Source organism: Accipiter gentilis, chromosome 7 (genome assembly GCF_929443795.1).
Source record: "Accipiter gentilis chromosome 7, bAccGen1.1, whole genome shotgun sequence".
NCBI lineage: Eukaryota > Metazoa > Chordata > Aves > Accipitriformes > Accipitridae > Astur > Astur gentilis.
The window spans coordinates 8,042,350-8,061,707 of NC_064886.1; the positions used below are offsets into that span (position 1 = coordinate 8,042,350).

A 19,358-nucleotide genomic window follows, 5' to 3' on the forward strand; every position below is an offset into this window, starting at 1 on the left:
GGGATTTTCAGTACTTCCAAGTGTGCAAAATAAAAGAATTATCTTAACCATGTAGCTGATTTCCAGCTAACGTTAGTGCCATGATTTGATATGAAAATTGCATGGCAATTGAGGTTTCTTGATGCTTGCTCTGTCATGAGTTTCCTTTCATCTTACCAGCTTGGAGAATGGTACCCTGGCATGTGGCTCAGACACAGCTTCTGTGGTTGGCCCTTTCTCTTTTGGGCTAAAACCTCAGAGTACAATCTTGCAAAAAGATATGCAATTAGTAGCCATACTCTGCCAGATTATTTTTAGATTGTTCTTTGTAGCTGTATTAGTTCTTTGGGTAGCCACTAAATCTTTTCCTAACTCATGCTGCTGTTGCTGTTTACCTCAATGCTGCCAAAATGTTCTGGCATGCTAATAAGGTAGTGTGAATCCAGAAACTACAGTCCTTGAAATAAAGGTGTTCCAGGAGAGCAGTTCTGGGATGTGCCTGTTCTGCTTTAGTCAAGTCCTCTTCAGACATCCTTACTGTTTGAATGGTAGAGTCATCTCATGGCTTTAGAGTACTTGCCTTTTAATAGCGAGATTGAATGTTGCTCAGCAGTGCTTTATGCTGTCTTGAAAATAGAACATTCTCAGGAACAGGAATGTTAGTGGGAAGGAAATAAGGTGAACTGTGAGAATTGTTGGACACCAAATTACCGAAATTTATTGCGTTCTGATAGGTAATCTACAACGTGCAGCAAAAACCATAAATCTCAAAACACAATTCAGCGTAACACCGTAGCCTTGTAACATGGAATGTCTCAGCCCTCTTTCGGAAATGCTGGTTCTGCATGACTGCACTGCTGCACAGCAAAAGTATCTTGATCCACAGGATGACTGTGCAGCCCAGACCAGCTTGCGCAGTGATCTTTCAAGATCTGTTGAGGTTTGGAGATGCGCTTTTTTTATTGCTATGAAAGCTACAATTCTTTGTGCCCTGATACCATGTACTCACGCTGTTATCTTTAGTGTCCCTCACTAAAGTGTTGCATGGCTAGGAGACTTTAAAAACAAAAAAAACCCGAAACCCCAAAGTTGCTTGCTGCTGAGTACCTCCCTTCAGAACAGGAGTGGTTTGAAAGATTGGTGCTCTAAGTTAGGGCTGTTAGTAAGACTGTGGAGAAGCATTGGCATGTTGGAGCGATAAAGAGAAAACCATTCCGAAGGGTGGAAGGAGCAGGAGCACTGAATCCTCCCCACGTGCAAAGCTGCCTTTGAGAAGCAGACTTCTAGAGAGGTGAGAATCCATATAGGAATATAGGAAAAATACAATTGAAAGCAATGCAGGGCAGAGAACAGAGTAGGAATAGTCTCCTTGAGAATAACTCCTGTATTCTCATCAAGGAATGTTACTGTTCCAGAAGGGCTTTGTCCTTAAAAAGAATGAAATTTCAGTAAATCGCCAAGCTCCAAATATGTATCTTAATGAACTTGTGTGTATTGCTCCCTAACTCCTGCTAGAAACTTGTCAGGATGCTTCTGTTGCTCACCTAGAAAGGAAACTTGCATGTCCATGCTAAAAAATGCAGATCTGACTGTCACTTGGGAGATAACTTCTTTATTACTTTTCAAGCCCTAATAAATGTGTTTGAGTAAGTCGTATCATCCATTACAGGATGCTAACCAAACTTCATGAACGGTCTATAATGCTCCTTATGATAACATTTTGCAGTTTAAAATAAAAATAACAGTGGAAAAATAATCAGGGTTCTGTTTGCAACTGAAATTCTTCACAAAAAATGTTGCTTGAGTGGGGGGGGGGGAGGAAAGGGCTTGAAATTATGAAAATGATGAAGTCTCTGCTTATGTCATGTATGTGGTGCTAAACTAACTTATGACTGGAGTGTATTAGGTGTGCTCCTGAAATGTGTCTTTTGGCTTAGTTTTGTTGGAAAGGAATCCAGTTACCTGCTTTGAGACCACTCAGCAATATGCATCAAACTGCAGTGACGGTGATCAAGAGATTTGCTTTCAAAGTACACTTCTGATCCAACTTAATATGCCAGTGTAGGTGCACCTGAAGGCTTTCAGATTAGTATGCAGAGTTTGGTTCTGTGTAAAGTTGTTGACCTTTTGGTTATTTACAAAGATTTTAAGAATCATTTATTTCAATAAGCTGGCATGACAAGGAGTAGTGAAGCATAGGAAACATTCAAGGTCCCCCAAGCATTCAAAAATAACTTAAGTAGGTGTCCCTCCCTTTCCTCAAAAACTTAAGTCTGGAGTTCATTTTAAGTTGTCTTCTGGCTTTAGTCCCTTTTGGACAAAACTTAACATTTTTAAAGTTGTTCTTAGAGGGCTAGAGAATACTTTTTTTTTGAGGGTGGCAGTTGTTAGCAAAAGCTGAGATTTCACATAACCATATGCCTTCAGGCTGGAACTTGCTGGATTTGCTTATATTAAAGCTGATGCTCACAATTTTTTTTTTTTTTTTTCCTGTGAAGTTGAGGACCATTACTTGCTTTTTTGTTGTGTTTTACTTTTCTGTTCTTAATACCTCTAGGACTGTGGAGCTCACCTAGTCTCTTAAAATGGGAAATTATAATGTCCTTTCAGACCAGGACTGGAGTATATACCTTCTAGGGCAAGCTGACTTTTAAGAACATCCAACAGAAGCTGCAGGTGTGGCTTTTGTTGTCTATGCAGTGGTTATCTGCGTGGTGGCAGCTGCAAATGGGGGATTAGCTGAGGAAGAAAGCAGGAGGGAGGGAGCAAGCTGCAGCTCCTGGTCTTGATTTCTAAACTTCCAAGTGGCCTTGAACCCTTCCTCCCTCTTCTGAGTAAGGAGAGCTCCTGGGTGGTGCCTCCTGAATGTGAACAGAGTAGCTATTCACACAGAGCTCTTTAGAAAGCTGGTTTGGTGAACTTTCTGATGTTACCTTAAATTACCTCTGATGTCTGCCTCCTGATGCTAATAGAGAAGAGATTTAAAAAGAACAGAGTATAGTGTAATTTCAGTTACGTTTGCAGTCAGTTACTTATCTTAGAATTTGCCAAATTTGGCAGAGCGCAGCAGTTCTCTCAACACTGTGCATCTGGGTTTAGCCGAATAAAACGTAGGGGTTTGTTGACCGAGCTAGCACCGCACAATTTGTGTCCAACTTGACCGGTTCTGAATTTACTGCAGGCCCTGGTCCTGCAATACGCTTCTCCTGAGGGGACCCTCTCCTTGGCGCAGAGCCCTGCCGAGTTCAGCGGGGTGCTGCAGCAGCGCGGCAGCTCGCACAGCCGCGGTATTTTGGCATTTCGCACCCAAGCTCTAGAGCAGCGTTGTAGAGCGAACTGTTAAAGCAGGCTTAATGTCCCACAAAGAGCCTTGCAGAGCTCAATAAATTCCCCCCCCCCCCCCTTTTTTTTTCCTCTCTCTTTTTTTTTTTTTTTTTTTCCCCCTTTTCTCCTCGTAAGAGGGAGAGGACGAGATCCACCCTGCTGCGGCGGATCCGTCCCTGCTGCGGGAGGGACACTCCCCGCTGCGCCCCGGCCGGCGGTGGCTCGGGCTGCCCCGGGGAGCCGGCGCTCCCGGCCCCGGCCCCGTCGCCGTCCCCGGGCGCCGCGGGGCCGCGCTGGCTGCGCGCCCCTCTCTCCCCGCAGCGCTACCTTAAGGGGCCGGTTGACATCAGCCGAGTGGGCCGGGCGGTGTGGGTGGGATTTCCTGTGCTGGAGGTCAGCTGCTCGCCGTCCCTCTCCCGTCCCTCCCAGCCGCCCGGGTCCCGCTCTCCCCGCGCCGGAGGGTCCCCGCATCCTCCCGGCTCCCTCCTCTCGGGTTGGATTTACCTAGTGATGTGTAAACTACAGGATGCCCAGCAGCACTGGAAAGAGGTTTAAACCTACCAAATACATCCCTGTCTCCACAGCAGCTGCCTTATTAGTGGGTTCGACTACTTTATTTTTTGTTTTCACGTAAGTACCGCTCTGGCGGAGGGGGGGACCCGGGCTGGGGCCGCCCGGCCCGGCGGGGGGAGGCGGCTGGGCTTGACAGCTCCTCCAGGCCCTGCCGCTGCCGGTCCCGCTCCCTGCCTGCCTCCTGCTATCCCTTCCCGGCTTTGGTTTGCAGAGGCTTCTTGGTAAAACGTGCCTGACGGTCAGATCCACCATTTCACGGCACGTAAGCCCCGTCGGACTCCTGCAGCTGCCGGCTGGGTCCGTCGAAGACGCCAGTTAACCGCGGCCCCCCTCTCCCCGGGCTGTGCGAGCGGGGCTGGTGTGCGGGAGAGAAACGCATCTCCGGGCACAGCCGCCCCGGTGCCGGGAGGCGTGAATCCAGCCTGCGTTTTATCTGGCCGGAGTCTCTCCTGCTTCGGGAGGGAGAGCTGGCCTTTTCCGTGGATCTCGGGTGTTTCGGGGTTTATCCGGCAGAGCCTTCTGAAGTGGTGGACGGAGTCCTAGTCTAAGCGTTACGGATTCTACATAATTTTTTTAATGTAACTGGTCCTAAAAGCCTGAGGATCTAATGAGCGCATTTAGATTTGCTGGCAGGAGGGAGGGGGAAACTTTTTTTCCCCTCCCTGTTTCCTCTTCTCTCGTTCCCTTCTCCCTTAAATGCAAAATTGAGCTCTGGCGGTCGGCTTGCAGATCTCCTGTAGTTACATTAATATGTGAGTGGTGTAGTGCTTTAGCTTTCTGTTTCCCCTCCCTTTATATAAACTTGAGTTATGTCGATCGCTAACCCTTCCCATGCTGGGGTAACGGCAGCTTCCCTGCAGAGGCGTTGTCGGTGTTTCGGGAGAGATGCTACAAAACTGGGCTCTGAAATGAGCTTGTGACTAAGCTGCTTTTTGGGAAGGTGAAAAGGTTGCTCTTGGATATTAAGATTTATTGTTTCACTTATTTTGAAACTGGTTTCCTTGGTTTGCCATTGCTAATTTTTTAACTGAGCTCAGTGAAGCTGTTAGAAGCAGCAGGCTACGTAACAGTGGGAATGTGTGTCTCTGTCTATCTTTCTTGGTTTGGCTGTGATATGATTCTCGATGTTTCAAAACGCTCATTACTGGTATGGTAATCTTAATGCAGGATTTCGGAATAAAATGCAAATATTGTTTTGTCTAACAGTTTCTTTAATCGGAACAGGTTTTGACACTGTGAGTTATGCTCTTGACAATGTGACGTGATTTCTCGTTGCTTGTTTTTCATGCATTTGATATGAAGTGCTGGTAAATCCTTTCAGGATATTATACTCTTTCAAGAACTGGTACAAGCCCCAAGAACTGGTACAGGTATAAGCCTATCATTCATCATATGGGCATCTAATTATAGTTTGGCGCTCGCGGGCAAACGCAAGACAGAAGTTGGCTTCTGTAATGAACTTGGTTGACACTGGTGTTGTGAATATTTTTTAAGTGGTTTCATAGTCAAAAAAAAGGGGTCTTAATGCCAGTGTTTATTTTTCCTGCATCTTGAGAAATGGATGTATGCAAAGGTTGTTTTGGAAGCTGTATGTTTGTTTTCACATGATACTTCCAACGCAGAGCTACAAATTGCTTAGTGATCGAAGACTTTCCTGGTAACACAGTTGTTGTTGAAACATCCTTTTGGCAGCAGGACATCGACTGAGATGTTCGTTTTAGAATTTGTTACTGTACAGAAGCAGCAATTGGCTTTAGTCTATTACCGAATCTCAGACTTAACTCTGCTCCCTCTGTTATCAGTGAATAATTACACGCAAAATGAAGTATTTTTAGGATCTCTCCATATTGTAACTTGGCCTGTGCATCTTGAAGTGTTAGTAAATTTTTTGAGGACTGTCTCAGACATACGTTCTCTGCTGCTGCCAAGTCTTGTGCGTAATAAAAGTAACACATAATTGAGCAACTGTTGTCAGGCAGTATCTGAAGTCCTGTCCATTCAAAAATACTCAGATAAATTTGTATGGAATTGCTGTTGGTTTTGATCCAGAGCAGTTTTAGTAAAATCTATCTTTGTCTTGGAATCAAAGCAAGTAGTATGCATGAGATTAGTGTCTTGGGGGGGGGGGGGGGGGGGGGGGCTGGCCTTTCCTGAGCCTCTCCAGTTTTTATCTTTTTCCACAGACAGTGTTTTGTGTCCTGAAGATCTTTTTGTTGTGATATATTATTCAAGGCTGAGAGAGACCTGAATTTTCAGGGGTGTTGATTTGCACAACTCTTTTGATGTTAGGTAGATGTCTCATATGCAGCAGTTGAGACATTGGCCTGAAATTGCTTTCAGGAGTGTTATTGATACACTCCATGCTTGCTTGTCATAGCACAAGAACTTTATCAGATGAAGATTTATATTTGTGTTTATTAATTCCTTATTTGCGTCATTAAGCTCTGTGCTATGTCTGTTAATGAACTAACCTGTAGATAAATACATGAAACTGATGGTGGATGGGACTCGGATATCAAATTTTGGGTGCAGATTAGCTCACTGGGTTATCAGGGACTTGAGCAACTTCAGTGCAGTGGAACTGAATAATGGAGGTTAATATATGTGGAAAAATTTAATAATAACTCTTTTTTAATCCACTTACTGAATAGAAAAATTAATCCTTCTAGGGTACTGGAAACATTTCTGACTAACATGTATGCAAAACAGAAGCTCTGACTCGGCTTTCTCCCTAGACGTGTTTGTGGGCTCAAGCCACATGTTATGAGTGTCTTCTGCTAGATGAAAAGCTCTTTGAACTTTAAGGCCAGGGTTAGCTTTTTAGCAGTGTAGTCTTTATTTTTTAGCTTTTGTCCAAACACCTTTGCTGAACAGCAGCATATAAAGAGTGTTTGAAATACACAGTATCTGCTAGTAGTTCATGGTGGTATTGATCAGTGGTACCCTTAATTTGGGAAAATTCTATTATAGATTCTCCTTTATTCTTTTTCCTCAGCTAACTATTTAGGTTTCACTGTGTCGCTGTTATATTCCTTCTGGTTTTATGAGGAGGAACTAAACTATTTAGCTGTCAAAATTACTGCCTAGAAAGGCAACTAAATATTGCAGTTGTATTATCGCAGGCTTTTAGCACTCCATGTGTGTTCCTTTAATAATAAATACAAGCATGTGAGTAGGTGGTCTAATTTGTCACAGTAGGAGAGTAAACAAGCATTAACTCCACGCATTATGAAGGAATGTATCAATAATGTTATATATAATGATTAGGTTAATCTACTTATATGAACAAATTGGATAGCATAATGAAGGAAGATGTAATTCTTCTTAACATTGCAAGAATCCAGAGTGATTCAGTTGTAGCAGACCTGAAATTACTTCTAGCAAACCTTTTTTCTTCATATTTCTCATAAGGCCTTTTGTTAGAGATAGCAATTTAACTTATTTCAGTGAAATATGGGCTCTTATGCCTTTGACTACTGACTGCTATGATGCAAAGCTTAGTGTGTTTATTCAAAGAACCTGAGTTTTGAGAACTTCCCACCTTATTTTAGGTTGTGTAACTTCAGTATTAGTAGAGAATGCAGCTTGTCAGTAAGCATAATGCTGTAAAGCATAACGTCACCCAATGAACTATTACAGTTGGACTTGATGATCATAAAGGTCTTTTCCAGGTCAACCTAACATGACTTTATGATTATTCTGGAGCTAATAGTTCTCTTCACGTGTTTAAATTGTGCTACTTAATTTAGTTTTTAGTGCTGAGAACCTCTGAGTTCGTTTAGCAGCTGCAATTCCTGTATCTATAGATTACATAGCAAGCTAAAAGCATAAGGCTTTAAGGAAAAACGGTGGCTCATTTTAGTAAGGAGAAAAAAAGCTCTTCATTCCTTCACTGAATATTGTAGACTAGAAATTTCTGATAAAATACCCATTTTCAGACTACGTTTTCTGTAGGGTGCAGTCACTTGAGTATCTTTGAAATATAGCAGAAACACGTAATTCATAACAAAGGTCCAGCTGCCACTACTTCTTTGATATAATGGTAGTAACACTGCTGTATATTACTTGCTTAAATGGGATAATAAAATGGGTAATTTTCTAGGTGAAGTGAAAGCACAAGTAAGGTGAAAATTCATTCAGTCATTACTGAAAATGAGACTTCAACTTTGTTCTTAGAAGTCATAATGGGTGGTAATCATAGGTATATGCCACAGACATATGCAATTGGCACTTTTAATGCAGTCTGTGACACAGGGGAATTTAATATCAATAACCTTCAGGAAACAACTGAGGAGTGATAAATTGGTGTAGAAGAGCAAATGAAGTTGAAGTCACGGCAGGGATGGAAAGAAAATAGCGAAGTAGCTTATACTCTTGCTATTCAGATGGTAGAAGGAGAAAGAATGGAAGGTAGACTGTACTCAGTAGCAGGGCTGGTGGATTTACCTTAGCAAGAAGGAAAACTCGGCTTCATTCATGAATGTTTAAAAACATTTTTGGTATTCCCCCCACATTTGTATATCATGTTACTGTTTTTCATGAACTGGAAAGACTCAGCATTTCTGCAATGGCTTAAACATACAGGTTAGCTGTGTATGATTTCAGATACACTTATATTATGAAAAATGCACTTCTTAAATCATCAGCACTTCCCCTGTCGTCCGTGTCGTGTGTCCCCCCTACCCCCCAGTTATCTGATACTGCATTGGAATAGCCCTAAAATATGTATAGCATTTTAAAGTTCAAAACTATAGTAACCATTCTGGATGATAGTTAATGGAAATGTAATTATATGTGTACCTAAATTCTTGAACTATCTGTAATATCTCATCCTCCCACGACTTGTATATGTTCATAGATCTAAAAAGGGGAAAGCATCGTCTGCTTTTTTGACTTGGGTTTGTTTAGTCACTAGCAAAGGTCAAGTTAGAAGATCATCTTTGCTTTAGTGAATTTGATTTGTATCCAAAGATGTTTTTCTTACCTAAAGTATTTTAAGGTGAACTCCAGTTCCAGATGTTCAGATGTTCACTTCTGCCAGTTCAGTGTTCTGATTTCAGTTAGAACAAATGATAAAATGTGATTTAGAGTGTATATTACAGATGTTATAGAGCTTCATCTGTAACGCAGGTGCATTTTATACCAGCCTAGAGGAAACAGAACTGGATGCTAATAAGTAGATGCACAAAAAAAAGGAAATAAAGATAAAATCATAGCTCAGATTGTTTAATCTTAATATGCTGCTGGACGGCATGAATTCTGCCTTGGAGTGTGAACTTGCATCCCTCTTATGGTTTGGCCTCTGTCTAATAACTTGCTGAAGGCTGCTTGTGGATTTGGGTGTAGCTCTGGTGGCCGTTGCTTGCGATGTATAATGCCAGAAGTTCAAGGTTTACTGTGGTGTGTATGCAAGCACGTGGAAACATTGCCACTCTGCTTATCCACTTCTCCTGGTACTAGCTGAACAGTCATACCAGACATCCTTGTAATCCCGAAACCTTTGCAACATAAAGCTCATCTTCCTTGTCTGTTTCTAGCCATTCTAGGGGTTCATTTGATAATGGTAATGCTAATTGTGAAAAAGAACAAATTCCCCCTTCTTGAACTTTCTTTCCAAACCATACTTCGTTACTTGGAGTATTAACGTATTGCTGATTTTTTTTTTTTTATTTTTTTTTTCCCCCCTTCCTTCCCACATGCCAAATCAAGAAATTGCTGGAACTGGTAGGGAGCAGCTTCACAAAGTATACATTCACTGACAGCCATGCAGATCACACTATATAGAGGAAAAAGGGTGTGCAAAAAAGTGTGCATCAGTTTAATCAGGTGAATTTCAAAACTGACTTCACAAATACTGATTTCAAGCAGTGCAGTTTAAGCCTCCTGAGATACCTTAACATTTTCCATCTTAATGTATCTTTAATGGCAGGTTTTCCCTGTCCACTTTACTTGTGATCCAGAAAAGGTAAGGTGTGCCAGGCTGACCTGAGTCATCTCAGTTGTCATGTCTGTCAGCTTCTGAAAAATATTTATTCTTGTTATGACAAAGAAATGTCCTTTTAAGCTGTGGCAATTTCATCTCAGTATATAATTTTTGTAAAGAGAATCTAGACAAACTTGTCATGCAAGATAAAAAGGCAATCTCAACAGGAAAATCCATTTAACTGAAGTGTGAAATTTTTATTTTATTTTTTTTTTAATGCTGGAAGAGAGTTCAGTTTTATTGCTTTTAACTAGTTGATTCTATCATCTTTGCTTCCAAGGGGATCAGCAAAGTTGGCAATACAGAACACTTCTGAAAGCTATTAAAATTCATTCCTTTAGAAAAAAACCCCAATGTTTATTATCAACAGGAATATTTTTTCTTCCTGTAGTTTGGGAGACAGAAAAGGAAAATCATCTTTGTTGATGGTAGTAAATAGCGAGACATCTTCAGCTGTAGGATGCTGTGCTGGTTTTGGTTGGGACAGAGTTAATTTTCTTCATAGTAGCTAGTATGGGCTATGTTTTGGATTTGTGCTGAAAACAGTGTTGATAATTCAGGGATGTTTTCGCTATTGCTGAGCAGTGCTCACACAGAGCCAAAGCCTCTTCTACTTCTCACCCCACCCCACCAGTGAGTAGGCTGGGGGGGGCACAAAAAGTTGGGAGGGGACACAGCTGGGACAGCTGACCCCAACTGACCCAAGGGATATTCCAGACCATAAGACGTCATGCTCAGCATATAAGGCTGGGGGAAGAAGAAGGAAGGGGGGACGTTCGGAGTGATGGCGTTTGTCTCTTCCCAAGTCACCGTTACGCGTGATGGAGCCCTGCTTTCCTGGAGATGGCTGAACACCTGCCTGCCCGTGGGAAGTGAGGGATGAATTCCTTGTTTTGCTTTGCTTGCTTGCATGGCTTTTGCTTTACCTATTAAACTGTCTTTGTCTCAGCCCATGAGTTTTCTCACTTTTAGCCTCCTGATTCTCTCCCCCATCCCACTGTGAGGGAGGTGAGTGAGCGGCTGTGTGGGGCTTTGTTGCTGGCTGGGGTTAAACCACAACAGATGCACAGCTATCTGCATGTAGCCATCACAGTGGCCTTTCAATGCTCACTGTAGATCTAGTTTTAAAGGCAGAAGAGCTAATGCAATGAAAGTTATTCCTGTACTTGGGCCATCCACAGCTGTCGTCAGTGTGTGATTTATATCGGTAGCAACCTCCTTTCTATTTTTCTTAATGAGCAGAGATTAAGGATGTATGGAAATAGGAATGAGAGAGTGTCTCAATTAGATCAGGGTGGGCCTCTCAGCCTTTTGTGCATGAATATAAAAGCAATTTTTCTATTTTTGTATAAAGTCCTTTTCAAGATGCTCATTTAAATACTGTCCATGTTTGTCCGAGAATGCCACACGTGTCTCCTTTTATAAATAGAAGCAATCTATGCAAAATTGTTCAAATGACATGGGAACTCAATTGGTTTGTTAGTCATGTAAATTAAGGGATGCTACTGTTCAAAGCACAAATAAAACTTAAATTGAGAGACAGATACATGTGGTGACCTTGGAGGTCTGATTTTTTAGGTTCATTACCTGGGACAGTTGTTAATTAATTATACACTTAACATTTTCGTGTAAACAACTTACTCTGTTACTAGGTGCTTCTTAACTGAAATCAACTGTCGCACCCTGTGGCATAGGGATCTATGTGGGACCTGTGAAAGATGACCTGAGACAGGTTTTCTGTTCTTAATTTTCTTAGTGTATAAGCTACAAGGAAACTTTTCAAGGCTTACAAGGGGAAACCATAAGTTTTGTTTAGCTTGCATTGGAAGATGTCTGGAATACAGCAATAAGATGGTATAAGCCAATTTAGAGCATGAAATAGATGCATACTGGAGTGGGGAGACGTATCTTAAAAGCTGAATCAGTGCTACACTTGTGTAACCAGCGCAAAAGTGGAACACTGATTTACTGTCTTTGATTTGAGCCAGTAGATACAAGACTTCTTTCTTACTAATCCAAGAGTAATGTTAAATTTGGCTGCACTGTTACAGAGCTACTATTAGTTGATCATTTGTCAGTGGGAGCTGCTAATGAAATTGAAAGGAAGAGGCATGGGGGTTGAAACAGTAATGCTGCAGTTTTTAATGGAAATTCTGTATTATCCCTTTGCAATGAATGCCATAGATTGGAAAAACGTAGTCAACCTAGATCTTACTTTACTGTAACAGAGGTGGTTTTGGGGATCCTTGCTTGGTGATTGCAATAATTAATTCAAATGAGTACACCACAGCATAGTGTATACTACATAAATCTTCAGCCAGTAATCTGTATCCAGAAAGAGGATTTAATTAGTCACTGATTGTTCTTATGCAATTACTAATGCAATTTAGCTAGACTTGCTTCAAAGCTGTCCAAAATGCCTAAAATTCTGAGCTTTAAACCTATTATGCAGACAGTAGTGGGTACTTGCCTCTTTGTTTTTCTCAGGATTAATATTATGGAATAAACTGTACAGTAACCCATACTTAGATATTGCAGTGGTTACCATGGTTTTCTGTTCGTGAAAGTGTAAACGCAGAATTTGTGGACTTCAAATGTGAAATCCCTACGAAATATCTGTACTCTACTGCTGTGTGTTAAGAACATCCAGTAACAAAGGACAGTGGAGCCAGGTGCAGAAAAAAGACCTCTTGAATTTTAGATCTAAACACCAAAGCGGCTGTTTCCAGCATGCATGTGCACCGTTTTGTTATGTACTTTAACACTGTGTGAAGTCACATAATTAGGAAATGCTGCCCTTTGTGCAAGAGGACAACAAGCTCTGTGGAGCAAGGCAGGCAATATGCAGATGGCAATACATGAAATACAGATTGTTGTCAAGCCACATATAAAATGATGTCATTATTTTTTGATGAAGGGAAGTGTTCATAGAGGCTGACTACTCAGTAATTCCAACGGAAATAAGGTTTGTATGTGCTGCTTTGAAATTACTACTCTCCAGAAGACCCCTATACGCACTCAGACCAAACTAATCACAGAATATTCTTAAATGAACAAATTACTTTTTAAGTTGGAGCCTAACAAAGCAAACTTGAAACTGCTTAAATATATAAGGGCTTTCATAAGTAAAGTCAGAGAAAGCCTTACTCTCCCAGGATTCTTAAAACTAAATTGGCATTTACATTAGCTCTCTTTCATGTCTTCAGGGAAATAATCCAATGTAATATCTGTATCAACACAATTTAAGTACAGTGCTGGGAATAAGGAAAGCTTGGACATTTCTATAAACAAGCATCACTAATTTAAACTTGGGTCAATCACAGAAATGCTTCAAAATGGAAAGGTTCACCCTAAAACTTTTCTGCTTATTCTGATCCCAGTCAGCTGGGAGAGGCAGGTATTTTCTTATGGAAAAACACTTCCTTTCCCCCATTTCAGCCAGTTCAGTTTCCAAAGTTATTTGGGATTATTTTCATTGTGTATAACCTCCCTTTCAATTTTTTTCTCATGAGTTAGATCTCATTTTGCATGTTTAGCTTTCTCTGAAGATTAATGTTTGCCCTAGCAATAAGACTCTCCAGATGTGTTATAATCGAATAACACTGAGCACCAGTGGTTAACCCTTGTCTGCTGTCAGCCGCTTGCTGAACCACCTCCCAGCATTTGATTGCATAGTTTCTTGGCTCCAAGTGGCAGGAGTCATAGTTGTGTAAGTGGGCACGCTCTCCCTCTGTGGCGTTTGTGTCCAGCATTGGGCTCAGGAACCGTTGCCCAGAGACTTCGCCCTGGAACCACACTGTTAACTTGGCTTCTCCTCCAACATCCCAAGGCACAACGGTGGAACAGGGACTTGGGGATGGATGTCTGTATTATCATCCTCATGTGGTCAAACCTGTGACTTTGACCAGTAACTCTAGGTTCCCCTCTCCCTCCATTTTAAATTATCTTCTCATTTCTCCCTTGTATGGTGCATAAGTCTCACATCTATCTTTTCTGTTTGAAGATCTTGCTGCAACCCTTGCCTCAATCGCCTGGCCACATGGAAGCAAATTACTTTTCTAACGAGTCACTCCTTGAATGTACATTGAGGTTTGTGGTTCGAGTTGGCAATCTAGGTTCATTTTCAGGGGTTGTACAGACATTAGCTCTGTCCTTGCACTTTACATCTGTGGCTCACGAAGGTCACTAGGATGGTGTTGGGATTTAGCCTGGCAGGACTCATTTCTGTTGGGCATTATGTGGCATTTACCCCTGATGTCGCCTCAGTTAAAAATTATTAGCAAGACCCCAAAAGCATGAACTCTTTCCTGTGTATGTGCATTTCTGGTTAAAGAATCTTGTCTCCTTTCTTAACTGCTGTCTAGGTGACAACTGGCATTCCCCATTCTCACAGATTTATTGGATGAGAAATGTTATTCTGGTCCCTACCTCCAAATCAATTCTGTGTTGCATGTCTTCAGTTATAACTTCTGCAGCTGGCCTTGATCCACATTAAATGCTTAAAACTGTTTGAGGAGTGTGCAGAAGCTAGTGAAAACTGCTACAGGTAGAGCCGTAACAGTGAACAGGACATGCATGCTAACCCTGTTATAGTTATATATCAGTTTTATAATGGAGTTATATATCAGTTTTATAATGGAGTTATAATTTAGTATCCTAATTCACAGGTTCATTACTTCTCATCATATACTTTAACTCTTTTTACACTGTGTGCTAATTACTCTGCAAAGAACCAAGTACAAGCTTGTGTAGTAATGTAGCTCTAAGGAAAGATTTCATACTATGTGCGTTTTAAAATAACATTGTACAAAGCAACAGCCTCTCTATATAGTTTTTAACTTGGTCAGTGCACAAGTAGGCTGTCTTTGGACATACCGCACTCTGTGTAAATGGCTAACAAACCTTTGTGGCAAAAACAATAAAAGCATGAACAGGCACTGGAATTTTTTTTTCAAATGACGAAGTTTGATAATTCTGTAGGAAGAGGTATATAAAATGTCTGTTTCCTGATACATAGTGCGAGTCAAACTGAAGGAGGTACGAAACCACTGAATCTGATAAGGTAACTTCCAATTCATGTACGGAAGTTGTGGCATCTGCAGCAGCAAAGGGGATTAATATTTGCCACAGAAATTTCAAAGTCTAAAGACAATACAAGGTTAACATAACAGAACTTCCTGGGTGTGGCCATTAAATCAATGTGTTGGGTTTTTTTTAAATTGCTGAACAAAACTTCTAGTCCATGTCCAGATGCAGAACTGTATCAACAAATAAACTGGAAGGACCACCTCAGCTCCTCCCAGTAGAGCTCTGCTGAGAACATACCCTCATCTTACATAATATATCCATTTTGAAAGTTAAATTTTTAAATAAAAGCCTGCTTATATGAGCAATGCTCTCGCTCTCAAGAAGCTGGGGGATAGTGGAGGAGGACAAGCTGACACAGTTTTGTTTATAATAGTAAAAGGGTTGGTTCCTTGAAATGGGATGGTTCTGGTCGTGTTATCTTTGTGTATTTTCAGAAGATGGCATTTGACAGATAGATTCCAATGATAATAAGATACAAAGTCTTACATGTGACATTGAATTTGCCCCTGCTGCTGCTGATAAACAGTGTTTTCAACAGGTTGGGAAACATCTGCTTTCATTCTCTAATGCTTGAGCTGAAGAAGTCTAGATAGAACACAGCATAGTGATCTTTTGTTTCACATTTGGGCCCTTTCTGGTAGGAAGCTTTGAGCGTGGTCATAAGCCTTCATGGGACCCTTCCTGACTTATGTAGGATGATGTGTGATTCCCATTTGGGAGTTACCCAGGAGACGCCATTACTCAGTCAGAGGGCAAGGCTGTGAAAGACACAGACCTGTGAAAATGCTCAGCTGTGTATATGTAGGTACAGGTGTTTAAAAATTATTTTTGGTTAGTACTATTATTAGGGCCACCTAGTACCTGGGCTCAGGTCTTGATCCTGCAAAAAGCTTTCTGTACTCTCTCTGGCAAGTCACTTAATCCATTTTCTGTATTAAGTGCAAGATTTTATCTGTGGCTGTTTCTTACACTCGTAGTTAGCTGGGGCAAAACTGCTACTCCCTATGTTGAAGTCTCTGTCCCATCTGGTCTCCAGCAGCATTAGCTGTGAATTAGGTTGTCAGTGCTATCATCCCTGTTCCTCAGAGAGGGGAACTGAGGCAGAGAGGCACAGTACAACTGGAGTATTAGTGTTTAGGAAGTTTCGCACATATGTGTTAACTCCAGGCTAATGTCCTGTGAGGCCAAAACTCAATGGAGATCATTCTTTCAGAGGAGGCTTCTGAAGATATGGTTTATTCTAGAGTTTCTTCTCCATCTAATGTCAGTTTGGGCCATCTTCAAATGCAAGGGAATGTCATGCAGCAAGACTGTTTTGGGTTTTTTAACACTTAAATCTGCATGACTTCATGAATATGGAGATACATGTACTAAAGCTTCATTGTCTGTCTTTAAAAGTTTACCAGTAACATTGTAGTCTTTAAACTTTTATTTGTATGTCATTCCACAACGGCTAACTACTTTTGCCAAATAATTTTTCTTGCATTGTGTTACAATGGCTAGTGAAATAGAGCTAAACATGATATCTGTGGTTCAAGAACTGAAAAATTAATGATTCGTTCTCTAGCCTGCTGTGTTTGATTTGTAATTCATATCTGATAAAATAGAAATGCACTTCTGAGCCAGTTATCTTCTCTCCCTTTACCAGCTAGGTGGGTTTTTTTAATTCTTCCCTTGGTGGATGTTGGGGGGTTGTGAATTTTGGGCCTTAGAGTGCTCCTGAAGAAGGTGGTTGCCAGAGCCACATTTTCTTAACCTATCATTTCTTTCAGACTTTTTATCCTTTGTAGTATCTGGTCTCAGGACTTGCACTGACCCTGAACTGCAGAGCTGCTGTAGCAGACCGCTGCCATGGCTCTTGGCTTTTAGCATAACCTGAGTGTGTGATTCACCCTTTCAGAGGCACTTGACAGCAGAAGGAAATGGAGAAGTACAGGATTTTTGAAGTGTCATAAGCAACTACTTATAGCCACTGCCCATCTCAGAGAGAGACACAGGTCTGGACTAAGCACTAACGCCTTTACACAGTACATCCCTCACTTCCTTTGTAACTTCTGAGTGGTCTTTACAGTCACTCTGGGTCTGTCTGGGCTATCTGGCTCCCTCTTGTCTTGACTCTTATGCTGGGTCTTTTCTTCTGCAGTTCTTAGTCTCTCACTTGACAGGTGACCTCCAGATCAGTCTGTTCAGGTGGATAAGGCTTTTCGCCCAATACACGTACATAGGGTGATCCACTGCTTGTTTACCTTCTTCTGAAATGCCAGAGTAGAGAAAAGGGATTCAGGGTTATGAGGTGCAATTAAAAATCTAATCCCATCTGTTGAGTTGACATGGCTTTTATGGATTGATGCAATGATTTTTCTGTATGGAAACTGTAAGTGCTCTCAGTTGGTCACTGTCTTTATTGTGACTTACTCACATTTGGTATCCTCTCCAAAGAGGCTGACCAACATTTCTATCTCCTTCCCCACTAAGAAGTTCTGTATTCTTAGTCTGTGAATTTATTTGATGCAGAAAAGTAAGTAGAGTTGGATCTGGTCAACAGGGAAAGAGATGTCTAGGAATTTGCCAGTTATGTTGTCCTTTTCTGAACACAAGAGAGCCCTGTTTAGTGGAGTGATGCATTGGATCCTGCTATTTTGTGATGAATATGCTTTATGCTGTTGTTTTCACCTTTCAGACGGAGTTCTTTATTTGTGTTGCTTCAACTGCTTTGGAAATGAGGAAAAGCTATTTCGAGTGTAATATCCACTTGCCATTAAAAAAGTGTCTATTCTTGCCAGGTTTCTTCATGGTTTCCCTAGAAATACTTTTCTGTTGGGCTGAGTCTGCCATTGTGTATGTTGTGATGTGTCTCCAAAACAGAGTACTATGCATGCATGATGGGCGGATGCCTGCATGTCTGATGAAGGATTGATTCCCCTGGGCATGCAAGTCCTGCTAACTCTTCAGTCAGAAAACTTAAGGTTTTAATATACATTCTGTCTTAGTCTCAGTTTGGCCTCTTCTTTTGGCAGATGTTTCTTTGGAGCAAGGAGCAATGTACTGTGTTGGGGTTTTTTGTTTTGTTTTGTTTTTTAATAAAAAAGAGTTTACACTTATATTGAGATAGTTAAACAGTCTGCATCTAATTCAGACTTGTCCCCTTAGTTCCCTTCTCACTCTTTCTTACCAAGCCTGCTTAAATAACTTGATGGAGCTGTATAAGAATTACACAGATGGGATGAAGCCCATCTAAAGCTAGAACCTGATTCTGATCTCCTGACATGCCAATTAAAATCTCACTGCAAAGTGATTATTCCTAGGTATTCAAGTGACTGCGTGCTTGATTTAAATCCCTTGGAGGGCTGTTGGTCCTCCTGGCTGGTTGTGTTATTTCAGCTGCCTCTATCATCCTGCATGTCCTGGTCCGTATCCTTCTGAAAGAGGACTGTCTGCTGCCCAAGGACAAGATCCTGTTCCATAACTTAGAAGTGATGAGCTTTTCAACAGAAAAAAACATAACATTCTTCAACTTCCTCTTGGAAATGATGGAATCATTTTGGTTAAAGCCTTAAAGTGGGACAAATATTTTCCCTGAGGGGGAGAGCTATCAGAAAGACTGCAGTCCACCAGTTAATTTGGCAAAGTGATTCAGGATGGAAAATATCGTGCAACATTGCTATATACCTGTGTACTCTCAATGCCATCAACAGATATCTGAACATGCTCCCACCATCTTTTCCAGTGGCTGCTAGTCTTTACATGCTTCTCTTCCCTCCTTGGTTTTCACATTGGACTTCCTAATTTTCAGGAAGTACTGAGCCTACCTTCTAAAAGTCAGTCCTCTTAAATCTGCGTCTTCTGTAGAGGAACAGTCTTAAAAAGGTCTTGTTTGCTCTTTGTTTTTCTGAGTTCAGAAAACAGTGATTCAAACTAAATTATCTCTTTTACAAGACACTTCAGACAATTTACCAGTCTGTCCTCCAGGATGGAAAGACAGGAGAGTATAAGATACTACTATTGTGAATTAATCTTGCAATAAGCAGAGATTTCTTTCATTTTTCTCCCATCTTAATGTTTAGACAAAGGAAGTGTATCTAAGGAAGAAGTTGCAGAGTGGTAAGCGATGTTCTGATTTCCCATGGCAGTAACACATAAGGAGTTTTGTTGTCTCCAGGAATATAAAAACATTTAACTATCACTTCACTGACTTTACCTGTGATATTTTGAAGGCTGTTGGAGGGAAGGTACATCATGGGAGGCGTTGACTAACTCACTGCTGATTTTTACTCTGTGCTGTAGTAGCCTTGTCTGGGTCCAGATTCAGAAAGCAGAAACCTGTCAAAAGTCAATAGTTTTACACTGAATTTCCAACTTATTATTAGTGGGTTTCTACATGCGGATTAGCTTTCTTTTTGTGCTTATTTAA

General features: G+C 41.2%; 1 protein-coding gene across 4 annotated transcripts in view; it reads left to right on the plus strand.

Moving 5' to 3' along the window:
* The first annotated feature begins 3,717 nt into the window (after window positions 1–3,717).
* ZDHHC8 (zinc finger DHHC-type palmitoyltransferase 8) overlaps window positions 3,718–19,358 on the plus strand; it is a 123,174-nt gene continuing 107,533 nt past the window's right edge. For 3 of the 4 annotated variants that reach the window (XR_007506724.1, XR_007506725.1, XM_049805796.1), the window contains exon 1: window positions 3,718–3,933. Coding sequence is in view for 1 of the 4 variants with exons in the window: in XM_049805796.1 (XP_049661753.1) it covers window positions 3,830–3,933 (104 nt within the window). In the remaining 3 variants the exon portion in view is untranslated. The remainder of the gene's footprint in view (window positions 3,934–19,358) is intronic. The other variant, XR_007506726.1, reaches the window with a different exon arrangement.